Raw genomic sequence first — 24,753 nt, 5'->3', positions numbered from 1 at the left:
ACGCGATGTATAGAGTGGTGGGAAAAGCGGGGTCCCCGCTTCCTGCCCACGCGACAGGATTTGATTTTGCAAAAACCCAAGAGTCATGTGTGAGCACAGGCGTGTGTGAATCCACGCACTGGAAAGGATGGACAGGAAACGCGCCCAAGTGGGTACAGCTGCCGTTCCCGGGTGGGACGTTTGGAAGTCATTTTTGTTGTCTTACAATGTATCAGGAGTTACCAGTGTTTCTGCTGTGACCAGGGAAATCAGCGTCACAGATCAGAGGTCAACGTGGGCACAGCCGGGACTAGGAATCGGCAGCGCTTCCTGTTTATGGGGGAGCCGAGGGGGGTCCTGCAGCCCAGCCTTAGGGTCCTCATTTCCAAAAAGACAGAGGAGGGGCAGCAAGGGAGGCGAGAGCAGGGCAGGGGGGCGGGGTGGGGGCGGGGCGGGGAGGGGACGGGGGCAGGGCGAGGGCAGCACGGCAAAGACGCAGCAACCGCCCGAGGCCGACACCAGCCACCGCGCGAACTCCGCAGTTACCTGCAGCCCCACGGGTCCAGGGGGCCCAGGAAAACCTCTTGGACCTTCGTCACCCTTCTGCCCAAAAAGGCCCTGCTGGCCCCGAGGCCCTGGCTCTCCGTCAGCTCCCTGTGGGGAGACAGTGGAACCAGCGGGTGAGGACCGGTTCCCGGTGCCCAGCAGCTCCGGGGCGGGGGGGGGCGGGGGCTGTGTGCGCGTCCCGAACCGCAGATACTCACAGAGGGGCCTGGCTGTCCGATGGGGCCCTGAGGACCCGTGGGCCCAGGCGGACCCTGTGGGGAGAAGGCAGGCACAGCTGCTCACCGAATCCCAGGGGAGGCCGGGGGGCGGGCGGCGGGGCTGAGCAGGGCAGGGCAGGCGGCGGGCGCCCCAGGTCATCGGCTCAGTCCCCACAGGCGGCCGTCCTGCAGCTCTGGATCTGGAGACACTCTCAGTTCAACCCCGAAGCATGTTGCCACCAAAACCCTGCTAGAGGCCACCGAGCCTCCGCTTGGCTCCCACCGCGCACCCACGACGCGGGTCACTGGGGCCCCGCTTTGCCGACGTGGTCGGGGAGCACGCAGCTCCTCCGTGGCCGAGCTGGGGCCCGGCTGCAACATCCGGGCCTGACCCGGGACCCCCGTCCCTGTGCGCGTCCCCAAACACACCTCGCTGTTGGCACGGGGGGTGTGTGAGGCTGGGAGGCAAGGGACGCAGGGCACGGCTGTCCAGGAGGGCCGACCAGCACCGGCAGGGGCCCCCGCAGGGACGCGCCCACCCGCTGCCGGGGACAGACGCGCCTGGTGAAAGGGCGTGTGCGTACGGCAGGCTGGACACGTGCCATGACCCCCGGGAGGGGCCGCTGGCTGAGGGACAGGGTTTGTGCGAGAACACGCTAGTGTTTAACAATGGAAAAAGTGGGGACAGCGGGGAGGCGTGAGGTCGTGCTGCTGCCCCCGTGGGGTGCCCGCCGCTCTCAGCAGGGCGGGGCGAGGGTGGGGTGGGGCGGGGTGGGGATGTGGTCATGCCCCAAGGGCTGAGACCTCTCAGACAGAAGTGCTTGGTCTCTATTTCCCAGAATCCACAGGCACTCCCTGTTCTGGTGCTAACACAGGATCCCCGCAGGATGGGCGCATGCCCACAGTGGTGCGTTCCCACACACGAAGCATGTTACATCCGTGCACACATGTGCACACACGTACACACACGGGGCCTCAGCAGGAACAGAAGACGTCCGCTGTCCTATCTGTTCTCAGCTCCTAGCGTTGCCCCGTTCATCACAGTCACAAGTGTCGGCAGAGACCACCCATCACGCTGTGCACGCGGCTCCGTGCCACGGCCGCCCCGCCATCGGCACCGGCACAAGCCCTGCGTGGTCCTTACCTGTTCTCCTTTGTCCCCCTTGCTCCCCTTCTGTCCCGGCTCCCCGATCTCTCCCTGCGGGAAGATATGGAAGAGCGTCAGCCTGCAAACCGTCTGGACCTAACCTCCTCCTCAGAACTCGTTCTTCTTGGCCATGAAGAGTGACCGCCCGCTGGGGGCGGGGCGGGGGGGTGGCAGATTTCCCAGAGGACACGCTTCCTTACATGAATTTAATTTCCTTTTTAATATGAGAGCTGAAAGGGACAAAGCCAGGCCCTGGCGCGACACAGAATGCAAGCGGATTTGAAAACGCGATAAAATCATAACGACAATATTTACTCTGCTTGTTGGGCTGGCTGACAATCACAGGCACCTCGACTACGGAGCTTCCGAAGAAGCGATCCCCGCCCCCGCTAGCACCCTCGGAGGGCCGCGAGGCGACAGCGTCGGAAACGCCACCGGCGAGGACAGAGAGCACGCGGCTGGCTCATCCTTGTCATACGCGGAAAGCGAAACCGAGGTGCTTGATTGAGCGTCTTCATTAAGCGAAGCACCAAGTACCAGCTGCTTCAGGAATAGGAGGCAGCCCCCACAGCAGGCCCCGCCGCGGCCACGGAGCATTTAAAAGTAGAAGACGAGCAAAAGCGCGCTGACCCGGGGTCAGGACGTGAAAGGGTTCGGGGAGCGGCCTCTTTCCCCGGCTCTGCGGCACCCGGCGCGCGCAGCACCCAAGACGGAGGCAGATTCTAAGCCCTCGCAAGCTCGTGAATCAAGCCGATGGCGATATTTATTATCTCAGAAATAGAAACGGTGTCATTTGTCGCGGCTTACGCCAGAGCCATTCCACCATCGTCCCCACAGGGAATGCGCAGGGTGGGCCCGGGCTCGCCCGGAGCCCCCGTGCGGCCGCTCCCCTTGCTTAAAGTGGCCGCCTGGCCTCGACCAGCCAGCACCGGCTGGCTCGGCCGGGGTGGTACGAGGGCGGCAGGGCGCTGGGCTCTCCTTACCTTATCTCCGTCTTCTCCAGGGGGGCCCACAGGGCCGGCCGGCCCGGGGAGCCCAACGGGGCCCTGGAGACCGTCGCGGCCAGCTGGGCCTTGTGGCCCTTTCTCGCCCTGAAGTGGAGAGAGGACCTGTGGTCAAACACCGTCGCCCCCCAGGGCGGGGCCCGCGAGCGGGGGCGGGCAGTTCCCAGGGAGCGGCCACGTCCGCCATCCTGATGACGCCAGCCCGCACCCCCACGTCCCTGCATCAGTGCACCCCACCCAGGCCCGACCTGGGAGGCACTATGTGAGCAGAGGGGAAACTGGGGGGGAGCAGAAGAGCCAGGACGCACCCCCGCCGAGCAGATCCCCACGCGGTGGGCAGGGCCGCCGGAGCCTGGAGACCAGGAGGGCGGAGCCCCGGCCTCCGCAGCTTTGCCGCCCTCAGCGCTCTGCGCACAGTGCCCTGCCGAGCCCACACGTGCACTCACAATGCACGCGCGCCGAGGCACACCTTACACACTCGTACACGCACACGTTTTCACACGCCCACACATCACAAGCATGCACGCACGCACGTCCACCGTCTTCCTTCCCTCGTAACCTTGGCTCATCCTCCCGAACGCTGCCCCTTGACGAAGGTCCTCACTGAGCTCTTGCTTTGCTCGGCTGTGCCGGTCACCGCATCGTGCTGGGCGGCTGGGCTGCTCACAGCCGAGCCGGCCGCCCCTTTCCTCCCCAGCGGGCGCTCAGAGCGAGGGCATGCGTGTGGGTACGGGTGCCCAGAGGTGCCACCGGCCGGCGCCAGGACTCCGAGCCGCTGTCCCCTGTGCCACGGCGCCCCCCTGCGCGAGCCCTCTGTCCACGCGTCCCTCTCCGCACACCCCCCTCTCCCTGACTGGCTCCCACCCTCAATGAGCCGATGGCGCCAGGTCCCTGTGCTGGGGGCCTCTGCCTCTGGTCACCGGCCAGGCGGCCCCGCTGGGAGACGCCTGACCTCCGCCCGACCTCTTCGCCTCTCTGCTGCCATTCCGGGGAATGACAAGCTTCCTGTGGGACTGTTACTCTCGAGGAGTCTCTGTCCAAATATTTACTCTCTTCAAACGATAAGCCAAACGGTTTCCAGCTGCACTGGTGGGACCTTGATGCGCACCGAAGGCTCATCAAGAGCCCGATTTCCCACACAGTCGGCTGGACCAACGTCCCCCAGGGGCCTCAGCGGAAATGATCAGGTGCCATGAAATGGCCAACACCACACGAGCGGAGCCCGATGGCCCAGGAGTTCCCAGCGTGGCTTTGGTGGGGGGTCCTCACCTGGGGAGGTGACCGGGGCCCTCTCTCTACCCACAAGCCTCTCAGAGCAGAACGCACAAGGAAACGGCACTTTTTAACAAAAACCAATCAGCCCACGCGTCCCTGCTCCATCGGAGACCGGCGACATTGACAGCATTTGCCGGCTGCCCCGGAACTCGGCTCACGCTGACATTCTGAATTCGGAAGGGACGTCTGAGCTGAAACCTGTCCCCACAGCTGGCTGGACGCAGGGAAGGTGCCATTTGCAAAATTGTATGGCAGCCAAACATGGGGACGAGGGTAGGTCGAAGTGAGGGTGTCTGTGGGTCACGGGCGGGGGGACACGGCACAGGGAAGGAGGGGCTGGCAGCGGGCGGCCCGGGGGGTTCCTTCACAGCCTTCAAGGCTCAAGACCCCCCATCTGGGAGGCCTCGCGAAGCCCCCCCACTCTTGGGGTTCACGGAGGCGGGGGTCATTGGAGGCGCAGAAAGAAGCTTCCCATCTTCCCAGCGCACGTCCCCTGTCCTCTCTCCCCGCCTGCCCCAGTCCTACCGAGGAAGCACCTGTCCCAAAGGCCCACCTCTGTCACACTAAGACAGCAGAGAGGGGCCGTGGCCCATCCACGAGTGGCGCCCGCAGCCTGGACCGGACGGAGGCCGGGGGCGTGTTTGGACGCGCCTCCCCCAGCCCCCCGCCCCCCGCGCCTGCAGGTGCTGGGGGCACGATGGCAGACACGACAGGCAGATCCTTGCCCGGCACGCTCCCCGGCCCCCCGCCAGCTCGGGAAGTGCGAGGAAAGCCCCTGGGGCATGGGGGACCCCGTCCCCCGGTCCGGAGCCCGGGAACACACACACACACGTTCCTGGAGGATGACTTCAAACGCCACCCCTCCCACCTCCCACGAAGCCCCCGGGAAACGCCCGTGGCGGGGGCCGGGGCGCCCCCTCCGATGTGGTACTCACAGGCGCTCCTTTCTCCCCGGCGGGCCCCGGAGGTCCCTGGGGCCCGGGCCTCCCTGGAATTCCGATGGGCCCAGCGGCTCCGGCTGGACCTCTCTCCCCCGGAGATCCCTGGGGCGGGGCGGGGGGCAAGAAACAGGCTCATGCTCTTGAGCTGCAGGGCGGACTCCCCACAGCCCCGCCCGGCCACACCGGCCGCCTCTCAGCCCGGTGCCCACCGCCGCCCCGGGGGCCCTTTGTGAGCACCAACCGCCCGGTCCAGCGTCTGAGGCTCCGTGCGTCTGACATGTGTGCGCCCCCCACCCCAAATGACCAGGAACTCCGCTCTTTAAGGGCACCCCTGAAGCGAGTCCTTCCCGGAGCGGCCCCCCACCCCCACAGCGGGCCCGTCTCCCCGGCCGAGTGCGTTCTGAGCAAGAGGCCAGTGCCACTCACCGCGGGGCCTGGCGGGCCAGGGGGCCCCTCGTTGCCTTTCAGCCCGACTGCTCCCTGCAAAGCAACAAGCCCGCAGTCAGGGGCACTGCAGAGAGGAGCCCCAGGGTGGGCAGGGTCCCCTCCAACCCCGCCTGGCCCCTCACTCACCACTGGGCCAGGCAGCCCCCGGTCCCCAGGGAAGCCACGCAGTCCTGGGGGGCCGTCTTTCCCAGGGAGGCCGACGGGGCCTGGGTCCCCCTGAAATCAGAGCCACAGGTTGGTTTCTGAGCGAGGCCTGGGACCAGGGTCTATGGGAGCGGGCGGGTGTGGGTTTCCTGGGCGCTTGGCTGGAATGCGATCCGAGTTCTGACTTGACTCGGTGGCAGTGGAGCCGTGCTCTGTGAGGTCCGCTGTGTGTGGTTCTGGGGACCGGCTCTGCCTGCAGCTGCTCCGCCCTGCACCTGCCTCCCCGGGGGGCCAGGGTCCTGGGAGAGGACTCCACGGCCGAAAGGCCGGAAGCCTGGCCCTGGACACACACGCACCCCCTGGAGACCTCTCGTTTCGGGCCCCAAACCACACCTTCTGCAAAGATGTACCCCCTGAGCCTACGTCTTCTTGGAGGTACTTTAAAGCCCTGATCTCTTCTAATATTTTCTCTGGGGCGCAACAGGGCAGCACAGGTAGGGGTCCCCAAACCAGCATGGCCTTGAGCTCCTTTCCAAACTCGGAGAGGTCTCCTTGTGGCTGGGACCCACGCCTATACCTGTATCTATATGTAGACAACATCTACTTATACATTCTACGCACATACACGTCTGTTTTTCAAATACGTATTCAAATATATATATGCATACATATGTATACATTAATTTTTTCACTATTGGCTCTATTTTATTATTAAGTTCACTCTCCTGTGTATGGCCATATAAAAAGCTGGAGAGCTTGTATTTCCTGCGTCTCTTACCGAGAAACTCTGAAGGGAAGGATGACTCATTTGTATGCTAATGCACAGGAATCGGGGCCACCAACAGGGGACTCTGGTTGGAGAAGAGGCTCCCCAAGGAACAGAGAGGGGACGCAGCGCTGGGGCTAGTTTTATCAAAATGCACCTCTCCTCTCTTTCTATTGTTTATTTGTTGTCTCGAATGGTAGGGAATTTTTTAGAAGGTTACTTTATAGAAAACATGGATGTATGAGGAGTCAGAACATTTTATGTGTTTCTGGGAGCAGGTGTGATATCTGAGGGAGAGCTGGGGACAAGACACAGCCCCGGGATTGAAGGGCAGAGACAGTTTGACCCCCAGACAGGACACGGCCCCGGGGTGGAAGGGCAGGGACGGTTTGATCCCCAGACAGGACACCGCCCCAGGGTGGAAGGGCAGGGACGGTTTGACCCCCCGACCCTTTATACCCCTCCCTGTGGTGGGTCAGCTCAAGTCCTCTTTCCAATTAGGTAGAAGCACAGCCAATTTCATGGTGTGGGCAGTGGGTTAACAGAAGGAGCATTTGAGAAATTACACATTTGCCAGCAAAGAGCGGTGGGAAACACACGAAATACCAGAAGGATCCCTGCGGGAGCGTCTGGCCCGGCGCGGAAGCGTCTGAGTAACTCACCTTCGTCCCTTCTTTCCCAGTCAGGCCTGGGAGCCCCTGTTCACCGGGGGGGCCTGGGGGCCCGGGGTGGCCCCGCTCGCCCATTGGGCCAGTTTCTCCGGTGGGACCCTGCGGGGAAAATCAGGGTCAGCCACACATTTCAAGGGCTGCACCAGGGAGTAACTTTCTGTTCCTGAGCCTGAGGACAGCCCTGGCCCGGAGGCAAAGGGCCCACGGCACACCCACGCCCCCACGTGGCTTTGCAAGTCTTCCCCTTCTGGTCAAAACCCAGGAACGAAGAGGTCAGAGCAAACTGGGGGGACGTGTTTGGTGGCCCTTGCCTGGGGCCACGCCGGGGCCCCGCGCTTCCGGGGTCACCACCACCTTCCCTGCAGCCCCGGCGGGTCAGCGCTGTATCTCGCACTCCACGCCATGCCGCGCCCGGGAGACAGGGCAACGGGCCCCGTTCTTGCTCTACGCCCTCGGTCCTGGCTGCAGGCCACCCCTGGTGGATCTGAGGGCAATTAGAACCGCAGGCCCTTGGGCACTGACAGAACCCAGGGCCACAGCCAGGCTGATGTGGACACCACCAGCAAGGACACCAAGCTCCAAGCCCAGCCCCGGTCCGGCCCCCGCTGTCCGCGCGGAGCATGTCTCTGAACAGTGCCGTGCGCTGCCTGGCTTTTGTGTCTCTGTGAGCAGGACCCACACCTTCCAGGCCCCAGGGGTGCTGACCCCTGAGCTGCGAAACGCGGGGGTGGGGGAGGGGCGCTGTAGCTCACCTGTGGGCCGACCACGCCCGGGGGCCCTGGGGGGCCGGTCTTGCCTTGGAAACCCTGTGAAGAGAGAGCGACGCGCTGAGTCGCCGCAGCAGCCCACGCACGCCACACCCACCTGCACAGTCCCCAGTCCTCGCTGATGCCCCACTTCATCGGGGGTGGGGGGGGTGGGGCCCTTTCCCGTGTGCCCTGCTGGCGCTCGGTCACGAAGGTAATGAGGCCAGATGCGTCGGTCCCACCGGCCGCCTCCCACCACTGCGCATTTGTGCTGAGAAATGGATTTTAAAGCTGTTCATCTTCAGAGCATCACTAAATGTGTGTGTTTTCTGAGCAGATGCGGCGCCGTGGACAGCGGCCGGGGGTGGGCCTGGGCACAGCCTCTGGGCCAAGTCTTGAGGGCGACTCCGCGGAGGCTGGCCACTTCTGAGGCGCCCCTGAGGCAGGACAGGCGGTTTCCCTGCTGGACCAGAGGGCGAGCACCGGTGGCCCCGTGCCCCACCCCCCGAGGGAGGGCGGCCGCCTGTGCAGACCTTGGTGATCCCACACTCGGCCCGCGCTGATGCAGCGCCCCAGCACCTCCGGGAGGCCCCTCCACCGCGGGCCCAGCTGGGCTGCTTGCAGTGGGCGAAAAGCGCCATTTTTGCAGTTTTCTCTGCAGGTGGCATTTACAGGGTCTGAAACCCAGGGTGCTGGACGCGTCCTGGCACCCGGCTCAGCGGGCCAGGAAGGAGGTGCCCGCATGGAGGCCGGAGCCGGGGGAAGGCGAGGAAGGCACCCCGTGTGGTCCGTGGTTGGGGACCACCGTGGCTGCTGAGGATGGGATTCGCCCCATGCTGAGAAGGGGGCTTTGGGCTCCGGAGAAGGAACAGCTGGGCTGCTTCCATTTCAAAGGAAGGACGGAGCCGGCGCCCGGGAGGACCTTTCTGGGCAGCGGGTCTGGACTCCGCGGAGGAGGTGTCCGTCCAGGCTGGGTCTGGAGGGGCTGCCCTGCGTTGGCGGGGCGGCCGGCGTGACAGAGGCGGCCAGAGGCGCCTTACGGCTCCCCCACAAGACAAGCAGCTTAGTCGGCCTGCCCCAGAAAGAAAAAAAAGCCCCGGCTCTGCCAAGTCCCCCAACTGCCTCCTCAGAACGGCATTCGAGAAAAACAGGCTCAGCTCAGACGAAATGCTTTCATTTTTCTCTATAAACAATAGAGCAAAGTAATCTCCCTGAATCAGCCACGGCGCCGCTTGGCAGGACACAGAGAAGATGCAATTAAATGAGGTTCCATCACAATGAACCGAAGAGACAAAGGGATTTTTTTAAGCCGGCACCAAAGAACATATTAAACACGGCATCAAACCCTCGCTGCAGGGGTGGGCTGCTCCTCCGGGGCCCTTCAGAGACCTCTGACCTGCGGACCATGGCTGCAGAGGCGAAGACGCCTTCTGTCAACCTGCACTGCATGATGAGTAGGTCACCAGGGCCGGCCTCAGCCTGGACCCTCGAGGCCACAGGTGCGGCCACACCCGTCCCTGGGACACATCTACGACGAACAGTGCGTGAGGCTGGACCAAATTCCAGGCGACTCACGGGGCAGGAAATGACATTTCCGATAAATGCTTTGTCTTAGAACTAGAAATGTTAGACTCCTTTAATACCCAGGTGCCGGAGCCCGCCACGGGCATTGCTAAAGGCCACGGAAAGGTCAGAGGTCAGCCGCGACGGCCAAGACGCTGGGCAGGAGCATGTTGGTGCCCCGGTCCGGCCTGGCGGGCCACCTGTCCCCACGACAACAGAGGCAGGGGAAGGAGCACCCCGCCACCTGCGGTCCACTCGGAGCTGGGAGGGGCTGCCTGGAGGCCGCCAGGGCCGGAGCCGGCCCACGCCCCTCCTCGGGCGGTGTAACAGCCTGAAGTCCCAACTGAGCCCGGAAATGGGGGTCCTTCCCACTGCCTGCTGTTAGAAAACGTGTCGTTCAAGGAGCTGTGCCCGAGTTTGTTCTGAAGGAAGGTTGGCCACACGGGACTCAGGGTGCCTGTGGCATTTCGTGTGTGTGTTGTGATGTGTTTACATGTGACCGGGGAAGCCGGCGCCCGCCGTTGGCACAGAGACGTCACATGGGCTGGGGCCTGCAGGGCAGACCCCAGGCCAGCCCGCGACCCCCGGTACCGCCAGTACTCACGGTCTCGCCTCTCTGTCCAGGGTGTCCCGGGAGCCCGTCCTTGCCTGGGGGGCCCTGAGGAGGGAGCGAAGGGAAGCCATTAAATTTTCCATCCTGGGAAGCACACGCCCTCGGGGCTTGACGCCACTCCAGGCAGCAAAACCACCACTTCGTTTCTAAGGCTGTCACCACGACAGTCCTGGTGACAAAGTGCCAGGAGGAGCCTGGCACCCGCACCGCCGTCTGGATCCCTCGCCACTGCCGAGGGTGGCACGGCTGTCGCCCTCATCTCCCGGGGGAGACACTGAGGCAGGGAGTGGTCGTCGCTCCCTGAGGCCCAGCCAGAGGGGGCGCCGGCGGCTGCGGCCCCGGTCTGCCCGGGTCGGAAGTCAGCCCCTTCCTAACCTCCGTCCTCGAGCACGCCCCGCGAGGCAAAACCGCCCCTCGATGATGTTTTCTCCTTCTAGAAGGACGTTAGAGGTCACACATCATACATGGCATGAGGGGGAACCGCTGTCCCTAAACCCCAGGGCCTGTGGATGCGGCTTCACTTGGACATTGGGGGTTTGTTCATGGCATCAAGGTGACGCTACATCCAGTGACAGGTGTTCTTATGAGAAGATGGAACTTAACACAGAGAGGCCACGTGAAGGCAGAGGCAGAGGCCAGCGCAGCCTGTCTACGAGCCAAGGACGGCCAGCGCGCCAGGAGCTGGCACGGGGGCCGGCACGGGGCCCGCCGGGGCCTCGGGAGGGGCCCGCCCCGCCCCGCCCCGCCCCGCCCCGCCCCTCCTAGACTTCGGATGCCGGCCTCCAGGCTGCGAGAGGAACCTTCCCTTGTGTCAAGTGACCGGACCTGTGGTACTTTGTCTGTAACGGCAGCCGCAGGGCCCTCACGCAGGGCAGCAAGAAAATGCGACCGTCCAAAGCACACGGGGCTCCATGCTTCCCCAGCGCAGGAGGGCTCGGCGGTGGGCGCCGCCGCGGATGCCCGTGAGCAGCACGGCCCGCCCCCCCGCCCCCCGCGAGGAGGCTGCCTGGGGCCCCGGGGCAGACGGGCATCTCCAGAAAGCCCCGCCCTCGGGGGACCAAACCAGGAAAATGTTCTACTTACAGGGGGGCCCTTGGGTCCAGGAAACCCGGTGGGTCCTTGGGGTCCATTGGGTCCCTGGGGATGGAACGGCCAGTTTGAGGACAGCAGCCCCCCTCACGTGCCCCCGAGTCCTGCCCCAAGTACAGGCCCTGTTCCCTGGACGCCAGCCCCTCCCTCACCAGAGCAGAAAAGGACAGCCGGTCAGGGGCCCCCGGCGGCCAGGTCACAGGGCACAGTCCCTCGGGTTCCCAACGTCCCTGCCATCCCCACATCCCCAAGCCCGGGCCCACGTGGACGGGCGGCCGTCCTCCAAGACCTGACTCCCAGCACAGCTGCTGCGGCTCTCCCTTCACTCTGGGGGAGACCCTCCCCGCCTTGGGGAGGGCCCGCCCCTGCCCGCCCCTGCCCGCCCCTGCCCGCCCCTGCCCGCCCGCGGGGACAGCAGCGGTGCTCACCCGTTCTCCCGGAGGGCCGGCCGGGCCATCCCCGCCAGAGTTGCCCTGGAGGGAGGGAGAGAGGGAGGAAAGCTCCTTGTCCTGACTGTTGCCGCTGCTTCTGATGAGACGCTCTGGCCGCACCGCCCCGCGCCCGGCCGTCGGTCCCCACGCTCAGCACGGACGGACGCACCGCGGCCTCGGGGCGGGTACGTCCGGGCAGCAAAGGGCCGGGCCAGGCCAGGCTGCGACCTCAGCCAAACTGGCGCCCGTCTCCGTGACGGGAACGCGCGTTGGGACTACGTGCCGGGCAGGACGGGCCCGTGCACGCTGATGAGCAGAGTCGGTGCCCCGCCCCTCGGGGGTGGCTGGTGAGGCCCAGGGGCTCCCCCCGCAGCAGCAAGAACTTCCTTTAGATTTCTGGCAAAGAGCTCCCGGCTGCTTTCAAACCCCTTTTCAAGGAAAGACCGGCGGCCTCCCCACCAGAGGTGGACGGGGCCTGTGTCCGAGCCCAGCTGGCCTGGCACCCTAGGGCCCTGTCCCGCCCCGGCCCCACCTCTGGGTCTGACCCAACCCGTCCGCAGGCCGCTGGCCGCGACCGGCTCCACCTTAGCTTCCCCCAAGAACGCTGCCCGCTTCCCGACGTGTGGCGTGGAGTCATACCTTGGGGCCAGGCTTCCCGGTGATGCCCCGGGGCCCCCTTTCGCCCCTCGGACCCTGGACGAAAGGAGAGGAGAAAGGTCAGCTTGGGCCCTCCAGGCCCCCGAGACCGCCTTCTCCGCGCCCGGGCCACTCCCTCCCACGTGCCCGTGTCTCAGGACCGGCCCTCAGCCCGCAGGGGGGTTACCGTTGGGCCTCGCTGCCCCCGTGGTCCCGGCTTCCCCGGTGTGCCCTGGAATCAGAAGGGGGGAGGTCGGTCAGTTACTGCTCATCACGGCCTGTTGCCGCCTGAGTGTGGCCTCCCCTGGCTTCTGGAGCCAGGGCGCAAAATCAGAAGCCCGGCAGGACCCCTTTATCCTCGTTTTTAACTGGAGGGTTTTGGGGAGGGGGCCTCGGCGCGCCGTCAGCACGCAGAGCTCTGTGGCCCCGCCGATTGCTGAAATCCGATTTCCTCCCCGCGGTCCAACGGGGCGCTCGAGGCCTTATCTGTTTTCTCCTCTCGGTGCTTCCCCCTCCCACCTCCCGTGCGGCCGCTCTCTCACCAGGGGTGGGAAGTCATTATTGCAAGAAAAGAGAAGAAAGTCAACCGCATCATACATAATTTACTTTGGCTACAGTTAAGAATATTAGCCATTAAATTTTCAACAGGCTCCGCAGACCAGCAAACTGGCAATTTAATACATAAATCCTATATCCAGGGGTCGTTTGCTTCTCGCCTAATAGGCCTGGGGCTCCTTGTTGTTTTGCATTTTCCAAACCAGAGAAACAGACAGAGGTGCCGCGTTCCCTTCTCCTCTGATGCTGCGACGCCGCTGGCCTGCGGCTCGCAGGGGCCACGGGCGGGCCGGGCCCCGGTCGCCGCCTCCCGAACCCTCTTCCAGAATTTCATTCCGGTGTCTGACGGCCGGCCGAGCGTGAGCCGCGGCTGCGCGCTCACGGCCCTGCTGGGTCTCCTCCCACCGCCTTGTGTCCGTTTACATCCGGGACCCACCTGCTTGCTGGGCTCCCATTTTGGAAGAAACTGAATAAAGCTGTTTGTGATGATGAGGTAATTATGTTGCTCCTTAACAACGCAAGCACCTTTGGCTTCAGTAAGTATTCGCACAGAAAAGTTAACGTGGTGTCTGCGTCCTCACCTGGTGGATGCCTCCAGCGGAGACGCCACGAGCAGCTGCGACTCCCTGGCGTCTGCCGGCGCGTGGCTCCCACCCTCCACCCTCAGCCGGTGCCACCGTGACCCAGGTCAGCGTGACCTGGCGGCGTGAGCGGCTCGCGGGGCTAAGCTACAGCTGCCGTGTGCCAGGCTCAGGGCAGGAGGGTCTCAGCCACGACCCCCGCCCAGGCTCCCAGGCGGCACCTTGTTCCTCAGTCTTCTCTATAAACGAACTCAAACCAAAGAGCTTCGGTCCCCGCGACTGACGCTGTTGGACAACGCGCCACGGTCCACCGCCTCCTTCACGCTGCCCGGGGGCACCCGCCCCGAGTCCTCACACGCGCCCAGAGGCGGCCTTGCGGCAGACGGGGAGCCCCGCGCAGGTGGGAGAAGCCGCCTGGTTGCCAGAGGGGATTTGACAGGTGTGGCTCTTCCCGGGCAGGGCCACTGGGCCCCTGCTGTGGCCCAGGGCTGTGACGGGCCATCGTCTCATGGCTCATGGGACACTAGCTGCGTGGACACCTAGTGTTGGCCCCGTCGAACCCACTGTCGACCGTCCCCGAACCTGCAGCTTGAAGCCAGGATGGGGCCAAAATGAGGGCACCTGCCAGCTCACGGCGACCCACACACGGGAGGCAGATGCAGACGTGTGAACACACATGTCACGGGCCAGGCCTGGCGTCCCCACACTAGAAGCCTCCGTCTGACCAGAGTGCCCCCAAAGAGACCCCTGAGCACAGCCCCCGCCCCCTCCCCCGCGTCCTTGCCCCACGCGGGGACCAGAGCTACAGTGAGGACTCCTGCATCCCTTCCCTGAGGAGCCTGCAGGGGGCTTGCACCGCCTTGGGGTGACAGCCACAGAGGAGCACATGGCCCCTGCCAGGCTCTGTGGCCTCACCGTCCCCTCCGGAAGCCCTGTCCCCCGCCCAGGCCTTGGCGTGCAGGGCTTAGCCCTGCGCCTGCCTCCTGCCCGCTCTCCCCACCTCACCCAGCCAACGGCCATCACTCCTTCGGGTCCCGCGGAATGTCGCTGCCCCCAGGAAGCCCTCCCTGATCGCCAAGTGAGGCTCTGGCTCCTGCGAAGGCTCCTGACTGCCCGTGTCCCTCCCCCTCGCGCCCCGCACTCGTGAGCATCGGTCACCAGGTGCCCTTGCCGGCTGGCAGAGCCCACAGTGCCGGGCATGCTGTAGGGACTTCGGGAGCATTTGCTGTAGAAACAAGTGAGCTCTCTGCACATGGCAGCCCAGTCCCCGAGCTCCAAAGCCAAGGGCAGGATGAGGACAGTGACCGCCGTGACACTGAGGTGGGGCCACCAGGTCCCCGAGGCTCCGAGGACAAGCCTGCGTCTGGGGGATGGGTCCTCATCAAGGGAGCCCGGCGCCCCGCAGACACCTGGGAAAGCGGGAAGGGCCGGCCCCACTGAGCCAAGCCCCATTCTCTGTCACTCTCCAAACGCAGATCAAAGCAGCGGCGGCATCAGGAAAGCCGCCCCTGCGCGTCGGCGTCAGGAAAGCCGCCCCTGCGCGTCGGCAGACGCGCCGTGTGCTGGGGGGCCGCGCCGGGCGCCTGACCCGGGGGCCCCGGGAATCCCGACGGGGGGCGACAGTGGCCACTGCGTGTGCTGCGCAGGCGCCACGGCCGGGCCGGGAGCGCGGGCCGCGCCCGGAAGTCCCCGGCGCCGCAGCCAACCGGCTCCCGTCTGCGGGGCGTCGGGGCCGGGAGGGGGCAGCAGGGCTGCAGGACCCAGGGTTTCTGTCTGGCCTCGGGCCACGGTCCAGCTGGTCCCTGAAGAGCGAGCTGTGGCGACACCGGGCACAGGAGGCCAGCGGGGCGTCTATTCTGACCCGAGTCCGCTCCCGGGCCCTCGGCGGCCGGCCTGTGGGGCCGCCCTGCTCCGGGGCGGCGGCCAGGCTCCAGCACCCTGGCTGCGGGCTTCTGTTCCTCATCGCCGTCCCGCGGTCGCCACCCAGACTCCAGGGGGACCCCCGGGATCCTCGGGGAGGACGTTCTACAGGCGGCCTGGCACCTTCCGTCGGGGGCAGGGCCTCCCCCCGTTGCTCAGGCGGCTGTGAATCCCGGGCCCCACTGCCAGCCTCACCGCCCTGGGCACTGCCCCTCGGGCCGCTCGCCCACGGGGACCCCTTCCTCGTTCAGGGGGACCGCGAGGGAACGAAAGCCCATCCCACCCCGAGGGAGCGCGGCAGGGCAGCTTGGCCATGACAGAAGGGAAGCTTCTAGAATTTGGATGGCAGCACTAGGGAGCTGCACAACAAACGAGAAAACTCCGTTTTCCTTCCTTTTAAAATTAGCCTGGAGGAAAAGTCACCGAGGAGAAAGCAGCCGCCCGTCTGCTACTGCCCCGCGGGGGCTGCGGACCGACGGTGCGTGTATTAGGGAGCGCCACACGCTCTCCCCGACGCCTGCGGCCCCGCCCCAGGCGGGCAGAGGCACCCGCTTCGCCCGACGGCCGCGGCCTCCGCCCCCCACCCTGGAGCGACAGCAGCGCGCGCAGCCGGGGCGGGAGGAACTGCGACGCCCGCGAACAAGGCCGCTGGCTCTCAGGGCAGCAGAGCCAGTCCCCCCCGGGGCCGGGCTGTCCTTACCCTGCCACCCTTCTCGCCGTTGGCGCCGGGAAATCCGGGGAATCCAATAGAGCCCTGAAAGAGAGGAGATAGGGGAGGAGGCGTGAGTGGAGGCGGAGATGGGCTCCGCGGAGGGGGGGCGCGGGGGCGGTTAGAGCACACGGCCCGGACACAGCCTCCGCCAACCGCCTTGTGCCCTTGGTCCACCCACTGTCCATGCGTCCACCCCGCCCCCTCGACTTGCTAAGTCGATCCTAAGCATCTCAAAGACTCCGAGTCTAGAAACCCAAGCCGGGCCTTAACCACACTCCGCCCCATTCTGCCTCTCTCCACGCCCTCCTCCCACACAGCTGTGTCTTCAAGATGCTGCTGTTCTAGGAGGAAAGGGAACGCTCGCCACCGAGGTTCGCTGGGGACGCCGCGTGAGCCCCGTGCCGAGGGCGCGTGGCGCGCCACGCTGTCGGTGCGTTCTGCTCTGAGGCCGGCACGGCGCTGGGCAAAGCCCGCGGCTCGTACAGCCGGACACGAACGCGGGCTCGGCACCGACCGGCAGCCGGCGGGGAATTCTAGCATGCGGCGTGGGCGGAACGGGGGCCTAAGGGCCGCGACCTCGCCCACAGCTCAGCGCCCACTGTGGGGCCCCGCCCACGGCGCCCACCCACGGAGGTGCTCACCGTCTTCAGGGGCCCCTGATCTCCCCGTGGCTTAAAACCCTGACCCAGACACGCACCAGTTCCCAACCTGGTACTGCCCACCCAGGCGCCACCCCTGCCCTCAGACAGGGGACGCCCCGAGGAAACAGGGGTGCAGGTTTCACGCACCCCCCTCACAGCTGGGCCACCACGCATGAGAGCCCGGCTGCGTCTTGTGAATGCCCCCACCCTTCCAAAACACCGCCTGAACATGACCTCCACGGCCCCGCCTCTCCCAGACTCCTCTCCTCCCCAGGGAGGAAGTGTGTCCATCAGCCCCTCGTACCCAGCGGACAGCAGGAGCCACTGCAGCAGGCGGCCGCGGCACAGGCGGCCAACGTCCCACCCTCAGACACTAAACACACTCTTGCTTCTTGGCGAACCGCCCTTGCGCCGTGGGGGCGGGTCCGCACCCCGAGAGGAGACCTGCGCTTCCACCGAGGGGTGGGGTGGGCGTTTCCGTCACCAGAACGGAAATACCTCGAAGCTGCCGCCCCCCCAGCCCCCCGCCCCCGCCGTGACCAGGACTGAGCTGAGTCCCCACGTGGACGCCGAGGACGGCGGAGACGCAGGGGCAGGCCTGAGATGACACAGCCCTCCTTCAAGGTTACTTACGTCTCCAGTGCGGGCGCAGGCTCATTTTTTAAGGAAGAAGCATGAATAATAAAGGGTGAGATTTTAAAAAGAAAAGAGCGTTTTAAAAGGATTTCCAAAACCTGATGGAGCCGTTTCGCCAAAGCAGCTGTTTCACCAAAGCAGACTTTACACGAGGAAGGTTTTGTCTTCTTTTTTGCCCAGTTACGGGCAAGTGGCCTTCAAATTCCCAGGGGGTCAGAGCCGGGACAGGTTAGGTTGCAAGTTCCGGGTGCGGGGACACCCGCGACCAAGGTCCCGAACAGGCCACAGGCCCTGAGGACCTTGGGGTGGCCCGTGGCCCAGGCAGCTGGTCCCCTTCTCCGCAAGGCTCGACTAACTGCCCCGTGAACGCAGAAGGCGACACAGAGGGCAGGCCGGAGAGACAGGTGGCAGAGGGGACGGGGCAGAGGGCGGGAAGGGGCCGGGGTGTCCCGTCGTGAGTTACCTTTGGCCCTTGTCTTCCTGGGTAGCCCGGTAACCCCGGGACGCCGAGCTTGCCCTGGGGAGAGAGGCGGTGCTGCGTGACGGGGTGGCTGCGCCGTGTTCCTGGATCCGGAGGACACAGCCCCCCCGGAAGGCCCTGCCGGCCCTTCTGGGGCGGTCCCTCCGATACCCCGGCCACCTCCGACGCAAAGGCCCGGACCAGAGAATTCCCCAAGGAGCAGCTCTGGTCCGGGGGAGGATGGGGCAGGACGCGTGGGCTGCTCGCAGGCTGTTCCTGGGCCGGGGGGACAGTGCGGGGGCCGGAGCGGGGCCAGGGAGAGACGCCGGGGACAGGGGCTGTGGGGCTCGGACCCCAGCTCTGTGGCCCCTGGAACAGGGAGCCCCAGCAGGGGACTGGCAGAGTGCTCGGGAGGAGCACACTCAGGACAGGAAAGGGACTGACCTGTCAACAAATTTCAGGGGAGAAGGGAGGGGGAGCGGTGGCAAGAGCGTCAGGATGAAGCCAGTCAGGCAGGAGCCGTGTCAGGAACCACGGGGCCCCGGGCACGGGCGCCGTGCCCGACCGGGCCACCGGCCGGGGCACCCGAGGCCACCGGGCGCGGTCTGTCCCCAGGGAGGGGTCGAGCGCCCGTGTCACGTACCTTCTCCCCAGGGGGTCCCAGAGGACCAGGGTCGCCGTTCGGGCCCCCGCGACCCTTGGGGCCTTCGGGGCCATCTTCCCCTCGGGGACCAGGTGGGCCGATCTCCCCCTGCACGTCAGAGAAGAGAAGGTAAGGGAGACCCCCCGGCGCTCTGGCCGCCGCCGCGCGGGGAGTGAGGGTGCGGCCCCAGGCCGCTAGTACAGGGCGCGCGGCCGGCTCGGCCCCCGGGCCCCCCCGGCAGATGCAGCCTCCCCGCGCGGCTGCCGAGGCCGGGGCCCCCTGCAGCGAACCACGGGGCCCTGCCCGGGGCCGCGCCACGCCCCGTCCGCGCAGAGCCGGCGGGCCACCGCACCTGGCTGCAGGCCACACGCTGCCACGTCCCGAGTGCCTTCTCACCTTCGGGGGAAAAAGAGTGCCTCTTGGCCAAAGTAACTTTGTGTAGCGACAAGAGCTCTGAAATGCCACTTCCCCCATTCGGGGGGCAGGGGAGATTTCTCCTCATGAGACCCCAGGAGGTATCGCGGTGGACAGGAGCCCCAGGCTGGGCAGCGACCTGTGCATCGATCAGCACGTGGCAGATCCACAGGAGGTCACTCCCAGAGACAAAGAGGCCCCTTGTCACAGGTGGGGGGCCGGGGCCCGGACAAGGCCCCCCGCAGAGCCCTGGCCCAGCCTGAGGCCCGCCCCGGCCGCCCCGGGCCTGCCGACTCCTCCTCCGCTCGCCGGCTTCCGGCACCCGCTGCGGATGGCCGCGCCCCGCGTGGACAGCAAAGATGGAGTCCGGGCCTGTCTGTGGGTCGAGACTGCCCTGTCCCTAAGAAGCGTCCCTTTGTTTTCCTCGTTCGACAGAAACACCCGTTGCAGGCTCCTGAGCACCCAGGGGACGATGCCCAGCCTGGGGAGACGGCCCTCCGTGGGAGCAGCAGGCCTGACGACGCTTGTTCCTGGCCGCGGAGGTGTCCTAGCTCTGGGGTCCCATCCCCATCCTGCCCAACAGGGGGCTGGCTCCCGGGGCGGCAGGCTTTTGAAAATGGGACCCTTCTGCTATGGCCCCCAGTGGGCGCGATGCGTTTTCAAAGAGATGGGAGAGGAAGGACTTTCACCAGCCAAACTGAGGGAGGCCCCTTGGGTGGGGGGGTCAGGGTCCTGCCGCCGCGGAGAACGTTCTAGAACTGTCCTCAGCAGGTACACAACTGGGATGTGGCTGTGTAGTGAATCCCTCTCGTCTACCCTCCCGTGGAGGGAGGCCCAGATCGCCTGCGCCTTTCAGGAGCGGGACGGCGCGCCGGGGGCTCGGCTCCGGTTCCGGCGAGTTCTGTGGGGAGCCGGCCCTCAGCCCCGGGCCGGGCGTGTGCGCAGCTGCCGCGCCTGGATGTGCGGGCACCTCCTTCCCTCCTGCTCGCCCCGCAGCCGAAAGGGAGACAGCACAGCGCTCCCTTCGCAGCGGCAGGCAGCCGGCCGGCTCCCCGAGGCCTCCTTCAGGTCCCCGCTGGCTTCCCTGCCCTGTACTCATTCGTGTGACGACGCCCCGTCGGCCATGCCTGTCCCGGGGGCCCCCGCCCTCCACCACCGCGGGCTCCCTCCGGGGCTGAGACAGCTGGTTCATTGGAAACAATGGGGCCGTTTGTTGCCCGTTCTCCGGAGCCCAGCATGACGTCACGGAACATGGGGACTGCATGGGGTCCTAGCCCTAAAACACAACTAAAGCGATGCCTCGATGGGGGCCATGGCACTTTAAGGGCTGGGCAGGGACCCCCAGGCCTCGTCTGGGTGCTGCCCTGCCGGTGACCGGCCTGTGGCCGGGGCAGGCCGCGGCGCTCCCCGGGGAGACGGGGTCGTTTCTGCAGCCCGTTTGCTCTCTCTCCGAGGCACCTTCCTTGAGTGAAACACCTCATTCCACAACCCAGAGCGCGGGCCCCCTGACCACCTGTGTGGGGTCCAGACCCAGGGCAGAGGAGCAGGCGACGACACGTTGGTTACCTGGTTAACCCCGGAAACCAGGAGTTAGTACCAGGCGAGGAGGAGACAGAGGGCCAGGCCTGTGGGCTCCCGCTGTCCCTGCCTGCGGAGAAGCCGCCCTGTGGCCCCGAACGTCCCAGCCCCTCCATCCGGAACACTCACCCGGTCCCCCTTGATGCCCATGTCTCCTTTAAAGCCGGGAAAGCCGTCTTCCCCCTGAACACAGACAAGAGAAAGAAAGAGGGAAGGGTCTCGGTCAAGACGGAGAACCTGCCACCCTGATGGCTTTTGCCCCCCCCCCCCACACAGCTCGCGCCCCCCTGCCCAGAGCCTCCGGGCCCCCGCGGGGGTGGGGGGACACTCACCTTCTCGCCCTTGGTGCCCTTCAGGCCACGGATGCCATCCGCCCCCTACACAAACAAAGGGGGCGGTGAGCGCTCACACCGCAGAGCCCTCGCGGGCGCGGCTCTGAGCCCCGGCGCCGAGGCCCCCTGCACGCTCAGCAGCTGATGCGGGAGCCCCGTGCACCCCGCGCCCCGATCTCAGCAGGAAGGGCGCTGCGGGCTGCGGGGGCTGCCTCCCGGCCCCCAGCCACGTGCCGCCAGCGCTGGACCGGCCTCCGTGGGCCGCCTGTCCTTCCGGGGCTTGGGAGCACGGACGTGAGGCCTGAGCTCCGGCTCCGGCCCCCGGTCCCCCTCCGTGACCTCTGACAACCCCCCAGGCCCCTGCGAGCCTCGGTTTCCTCAGCAGGGGCCTGGGGGGTGAGGACAACAGCGGCCCCACGACTGCCGGTGGGAGGGGACGCCTCCGAAGCTCTGGGGCAGGGCCCGGCACGTAGCAGGCCCTCGGTGAACAGCAGCCACGGGCCGTCCGATTCCTTCTGTTCTCTTTACTAATGAACGACAATACGGTGTTGACACTGTCCATCACTAGCTGACTCCAGCAACGGTCACTAGCGGTGCGATCAGCTCAGGACACACGTTGTCTCCATGCTGAACAAGAACCACAAGGGCGGGACGCGCCCGCCTCCCTCCGCCTCGCGGTGCCAGTGCCTCACTAGGACCCGGTGCCTCGGCCCCGCCGACCTCGCAGAGGGGGGCGAGGGGGCAGACGCCGACCGCCGCCTGCCAGGGGCTTTCTCGGGGGCACGGGGCCCCAGAGAGAGGCCGGCCTCCGAATTCCGTCCGGCTGAGACCGCAGCGGGAGCGGCGGGTCGCCTCCTGGGCTGCCTGCTGCCCCCTTGGGGCAGGGACTCTGAGCAACTGCGCAGTTCTGAGGTTCGTCCCGTGGAGAAGGATGGACCAGACAGACAGACAGACAGACGCTGGGCAGAGCCTGGCCTCCGCCGGGGGCCACTGCGACCCTGCCAGAGCCCTGGGCTCTGTCAGCCCCGGCGGCGAGGAGCCCTGGGACGGAGGAGAGGCGCGCGGCCGCCCCGAGGCCCCGAATCGTGCGGCCCCCGGCACCTGCTCCCACCTTCCTGTCGGGCGGGCTGCCCCGCCCGCGCCCTTCCGAAAACAACAGGACCGGACGGAGAACCCCCGGAGTCCTCCCGGGCCCCAACTTCGGCCGTTTTCTGAGCCGCGTCAGAGGCCAGGGCGAGGGGACCGACCAGGCGGGGTCCCTCCGGGCCGGCACCACTGACGCCGGGCCGGCTCGCCCCGTCACGGGGCCGCCCTGCGCGCTGTCCGAGGACAAGGGATGCGCAGCAGAGAGCGTCCCGGCCTCCGCCTGTTTGGTGACAGAGCGCCCACCCACGCTGTCACCGGTGTCCTCCCGTCCGAGGACCCCGGGACCCGCACACCCGCGACGGCCCGGTGGCCTCTGCTGGGGCAGCAACACAGGCTCCAGCACCCCCGGTGGACGCGAGAGCCTGGCGGGAACAGGGCTTCGCCCACGGCCTGGAGCGAGCGCCACTCGCAGCCTCCTGCCAGCCTGCCCGCCACCGCGGGCTCGGTGACGGGCGGCGGGGGCTCTGCAGCCACTAACGCCCCAGACGGGGGCGGGGAGGTGCTTAAGGTCAGGGACGTCAGAGGACAGGAAGGGCGCCCTGCTCAGGAGAAGGCAGGACTCCATGCAGGGCAGCCCCCCGAGGGCTGTGGGTCCGTGGTGACAGCGTGGCCCCCGCAGCCCCCCCGCGTCACCTCCCTCCCAGGCCAGCTGCTCGGTCGCCACGTCCCACACGCATGGGAGGGTGAGAATCGATGCCTCTCACCCATACGCCACCCAACACCCCCTTCGCTTCCACTCCCCGCCCCCAAGCCGAACAGCACCACCCAGACTGGGAGTGCGTCTCAATCAGGCAGGCGCGGTAAGAGCACCCTGCACCCACATTTCACGGCGAACACCCTGCAGCTGGCAGATGCAGCTCCGTGCCCTCAGCCACGTGGGGAACCTGGCAGAGGCGTTTGCTCTGCAACGAGAACTTGTCAAATAAACACACGCAGAGCTCGCAGTACCGGCATTTGCTGCTAGGCCGCCGCCCTCCCAGGGCCCCCGCGGCGTGGGACCGGCCTGGTGCCCGGGGAACGGAGGTCAGGCCACCTGGGGTCTGGGGAGGGCGCCAGATGTGAATAAGCAAGTCTGGGTTTGGGTCCCGAGAGCGGCATCGATTTTAGGGTCATGTGGGGCAAGTCACAGGAAACCGAGTCTGGGGCCCTCCGCCCCCTGCCCCACGGGGCAGCCGCCCATGAGCACCTCAACTCTCAGAGGGGCCTCCGGAACGCAGGGGGCGCAAGCCCCTCTCGCTGAGCCTCTTTTTTGCTTTTTTACACACACACCCTAACGTATTTTCTGTCACACCAAATTAAGCCACTTGGAAAGAGAGATTCCCCTCCTCTCTCTGAAAGCTGCAGAGGCACCGAGAGCGGCAAGACAGGCCACAGGCCTGTCGGGGGAGGAGGAGCCCTTCCCCGCACACTTCCCGGGGCACCTGCCTCCCGGCCGCACGTGCCGGCGTGTCCCGAGCGCGGCCTCCCTGGCAACTGCAGTCTGTGGCTCAGAGCAAACCCAGTCGGCGTCCCTGGGCCCGGCCGGGTCTGCGTCGGGGGTACGGCTCTGCAGCTCTGCAGCTCTGCGCCCGAGGGACACGGTTCCGGGGCCTCCCAGTGGCAGAAACGCAGTCGCAAATAAACGGACATCTCCCATGGACGGAGGCGTCCCGCCCTCCCGTGGGCCTGGCAGACGTGGTCCACGGGTGGAGCCTCCCTCCCCGTGTGCGAAGGGCCTGGAGGAAACGTCCCCCAGGAGAGAACGCCGGCTCTGCGGTCAGCGACGGGCCACAGAGAGCAGTGGGAAGCTGGGCCAATGGCGCTAACAAAAGCAGCCTTGCTCTGGCAGGCGTGGCTCAGTGGGCTGAGCACCGGCCCGCGAACCAAAGGGTCGCTGGTTCGATTCCCAGGCAGGGCACAGGCCTGGGTTGCGGGCCAGGTCCCCAGTAGGGGGCGCGCGAGAGGCAACCACACGTTGATGTTCCTCTACCTCTCTTTCCCGCCTCCCTTCTCCTCTCTCTAAAAATAAGCAAATAAAATCTTTTTTAAAAGAAAAATCATCAGGAGGCACCATCCTGCCTTACGTGGTGTCACCGACATGCTGCAGAAGGTCCCCAGCTCCGAATCCACCCTCCCTGGCTCCGGCCGCCCCCTCCCTGCCCTGCCCAGGCCCAGGGACCGGGCCCCGATGCCACCCACACAGACTGGGAGGACCAGGCCTGCTCCAGTCTGGGCAGCAAGGAGGTGGCCCCAGGGAGAAATCTCCCGAGGGCAGGTGCACGGTGCCTTGCGGTCCCCACCCCGACCTCCAGGATGACCTGCAGCGGCAGGACCCTCACCTTAACTCCTCGAGGACCGGGGTAGCCGATGGGGCCCTGGGGGCCGGGCGGACCCTGAAAGCGAAGGGGAAACACTGTTAGCTCCCTCCGGGGGTGGGGGCGGGGCCTGTGGTGTTCAGTCCCTCCCGGGTCCTTGCCCACCGGCAGGGAGCGGGCCTTCCACCGGCCAACCCCCTCCTTCCATGAGCAGAGTGGACATCCCCGGCCAGACCCTCCAAAGGAGACACGTGGCCAAGTCCCATGGGTACGTGGGCCTGGCCGCAGGAGCGGGTTGTGTCTCTTCTGGGGGGAGAAGAGCGTGACCAAGCCCCAGGCAGGGCGGGGAAGCCTGAGACCGGAAGGGCCGAGGCCCCAAAAAGAAGTGCTCTCCCGCCAAAGGCCAGGGAGCAAACGTGTCAGCTTCTGGCCGGGAGAAGGGGGCAGAGCTGGCCGCACAAGTGAGGTGTGTCCTTCAACAGCCACAGGGCCTTGCAGATGACCGCCCACGGCTCCCCGGGGCAGGCGCGGGCCTGGGGGGCTGGGATAGGGAGCGCGGCAGCCGTGGAACCTCCAAGGGCCTTAACCCCCCGCCTGTGGCCCTGAACACAGTCGATGGTCAGGA

The 24,753-nt window shown here is 66.3% G+C and overlaps 1 protein-coding gene across 1 annotated transcript in view; it reads right to left on the bottom strand.

Moving 5' to 3' along the window:
- COL5A1 (collagen type V alpha 1 chain) overlaps positions 1-24,753 on the bottom strand; it is a 112,810-nt gene that overhangs the window by 20,774 nt on the left and 67,283 nt on the right. Inside the window, exons 27-46 of the mRNA XM_054584787.1 lie at positions 24,153-24,206; positions 20,689-20,733; positions 20,486-20,539; positions 18,365-18,472; positions 17,725-17,778; positions 15,973-16,026; positions 12,404-12,448; positions 12,220-12,273; positions 11,578-11,622; positions 11,144-11,197; positions 10,052-10,105; positions 7,891-7,944; positions 7,130-7,237; positions 5,684-5,773; positions 5,537-5,590; positions 5,105-5,212; positions 2,874-2,981; positions 1,888-1,941; positions 744-797; positions 526-633 (exon numbers count right to left, since the gene is read on the bottom strand). Coding sequence (XP_054440762.1) covers positions 526-633; positions 744-797; positions 1,888-1,941; positions 2,874-2,981; positions 5,105-5,212; positions 5,537-5,590; positions 5,684-5,773; positions 7,130-7,237; positions 7,891-7,944; positions 10,052-10,105; positions 11,144-11,197; positions 11,578-11,622; positions 12,220-12,273; positions 12,404-12,448; positions 15,973-16,026; positions 17,725-17,778; positions 18,365-18,472; positions 20,486-20,539; positions 20,689-20,733; positions 24,153-24,206 — 1,359 coding nt within the window. The remainder of the gene's footprint in view (positions 1-525; positions 634-743; positions 798-1,887; positions 1,942-2,873; positions 2,982-5,104; positions 5,213-5,536; positions 5,591-5,683; positions 5,774-7,129; positions 7,238-7,890; positions 7,945-10,051; positions 10,106-11,143; positions 11,198-11,577; positions 11,623-12,219; positions 12,274-12,403; positions 12,449-15,972; positions 16,027-17,724; positions 17,779-18,364; positions 18,473-20,485; positions 20,540-20,688; positions 20,734-24,152; positions 24,207-24,753) is intronic.

The sequence above is a fragment of the Pteronotus mesoamericanus genome, unplaced genomic scaffold, assembly GCF_021234165.1.
Source record: "Pteronotus mesoamericanus isolate MK-2021 breed Mesoamerican mustached bat unplaced genomic scaffold, CSHL_Meso_final contig_78, whole genome shotgun sequence".
NCBI lineage: Eukaryota > Metazoa > Chordata > Mammalia > Chiroptera > Mormoopidae > Pteronotus > Pteronotus mesoamericanus.
The sequence above is the reverse complement of the archived record's forward strand: the minus strand, read 5'-3'. Positions and strand labels throughout refer to the sequence as shown.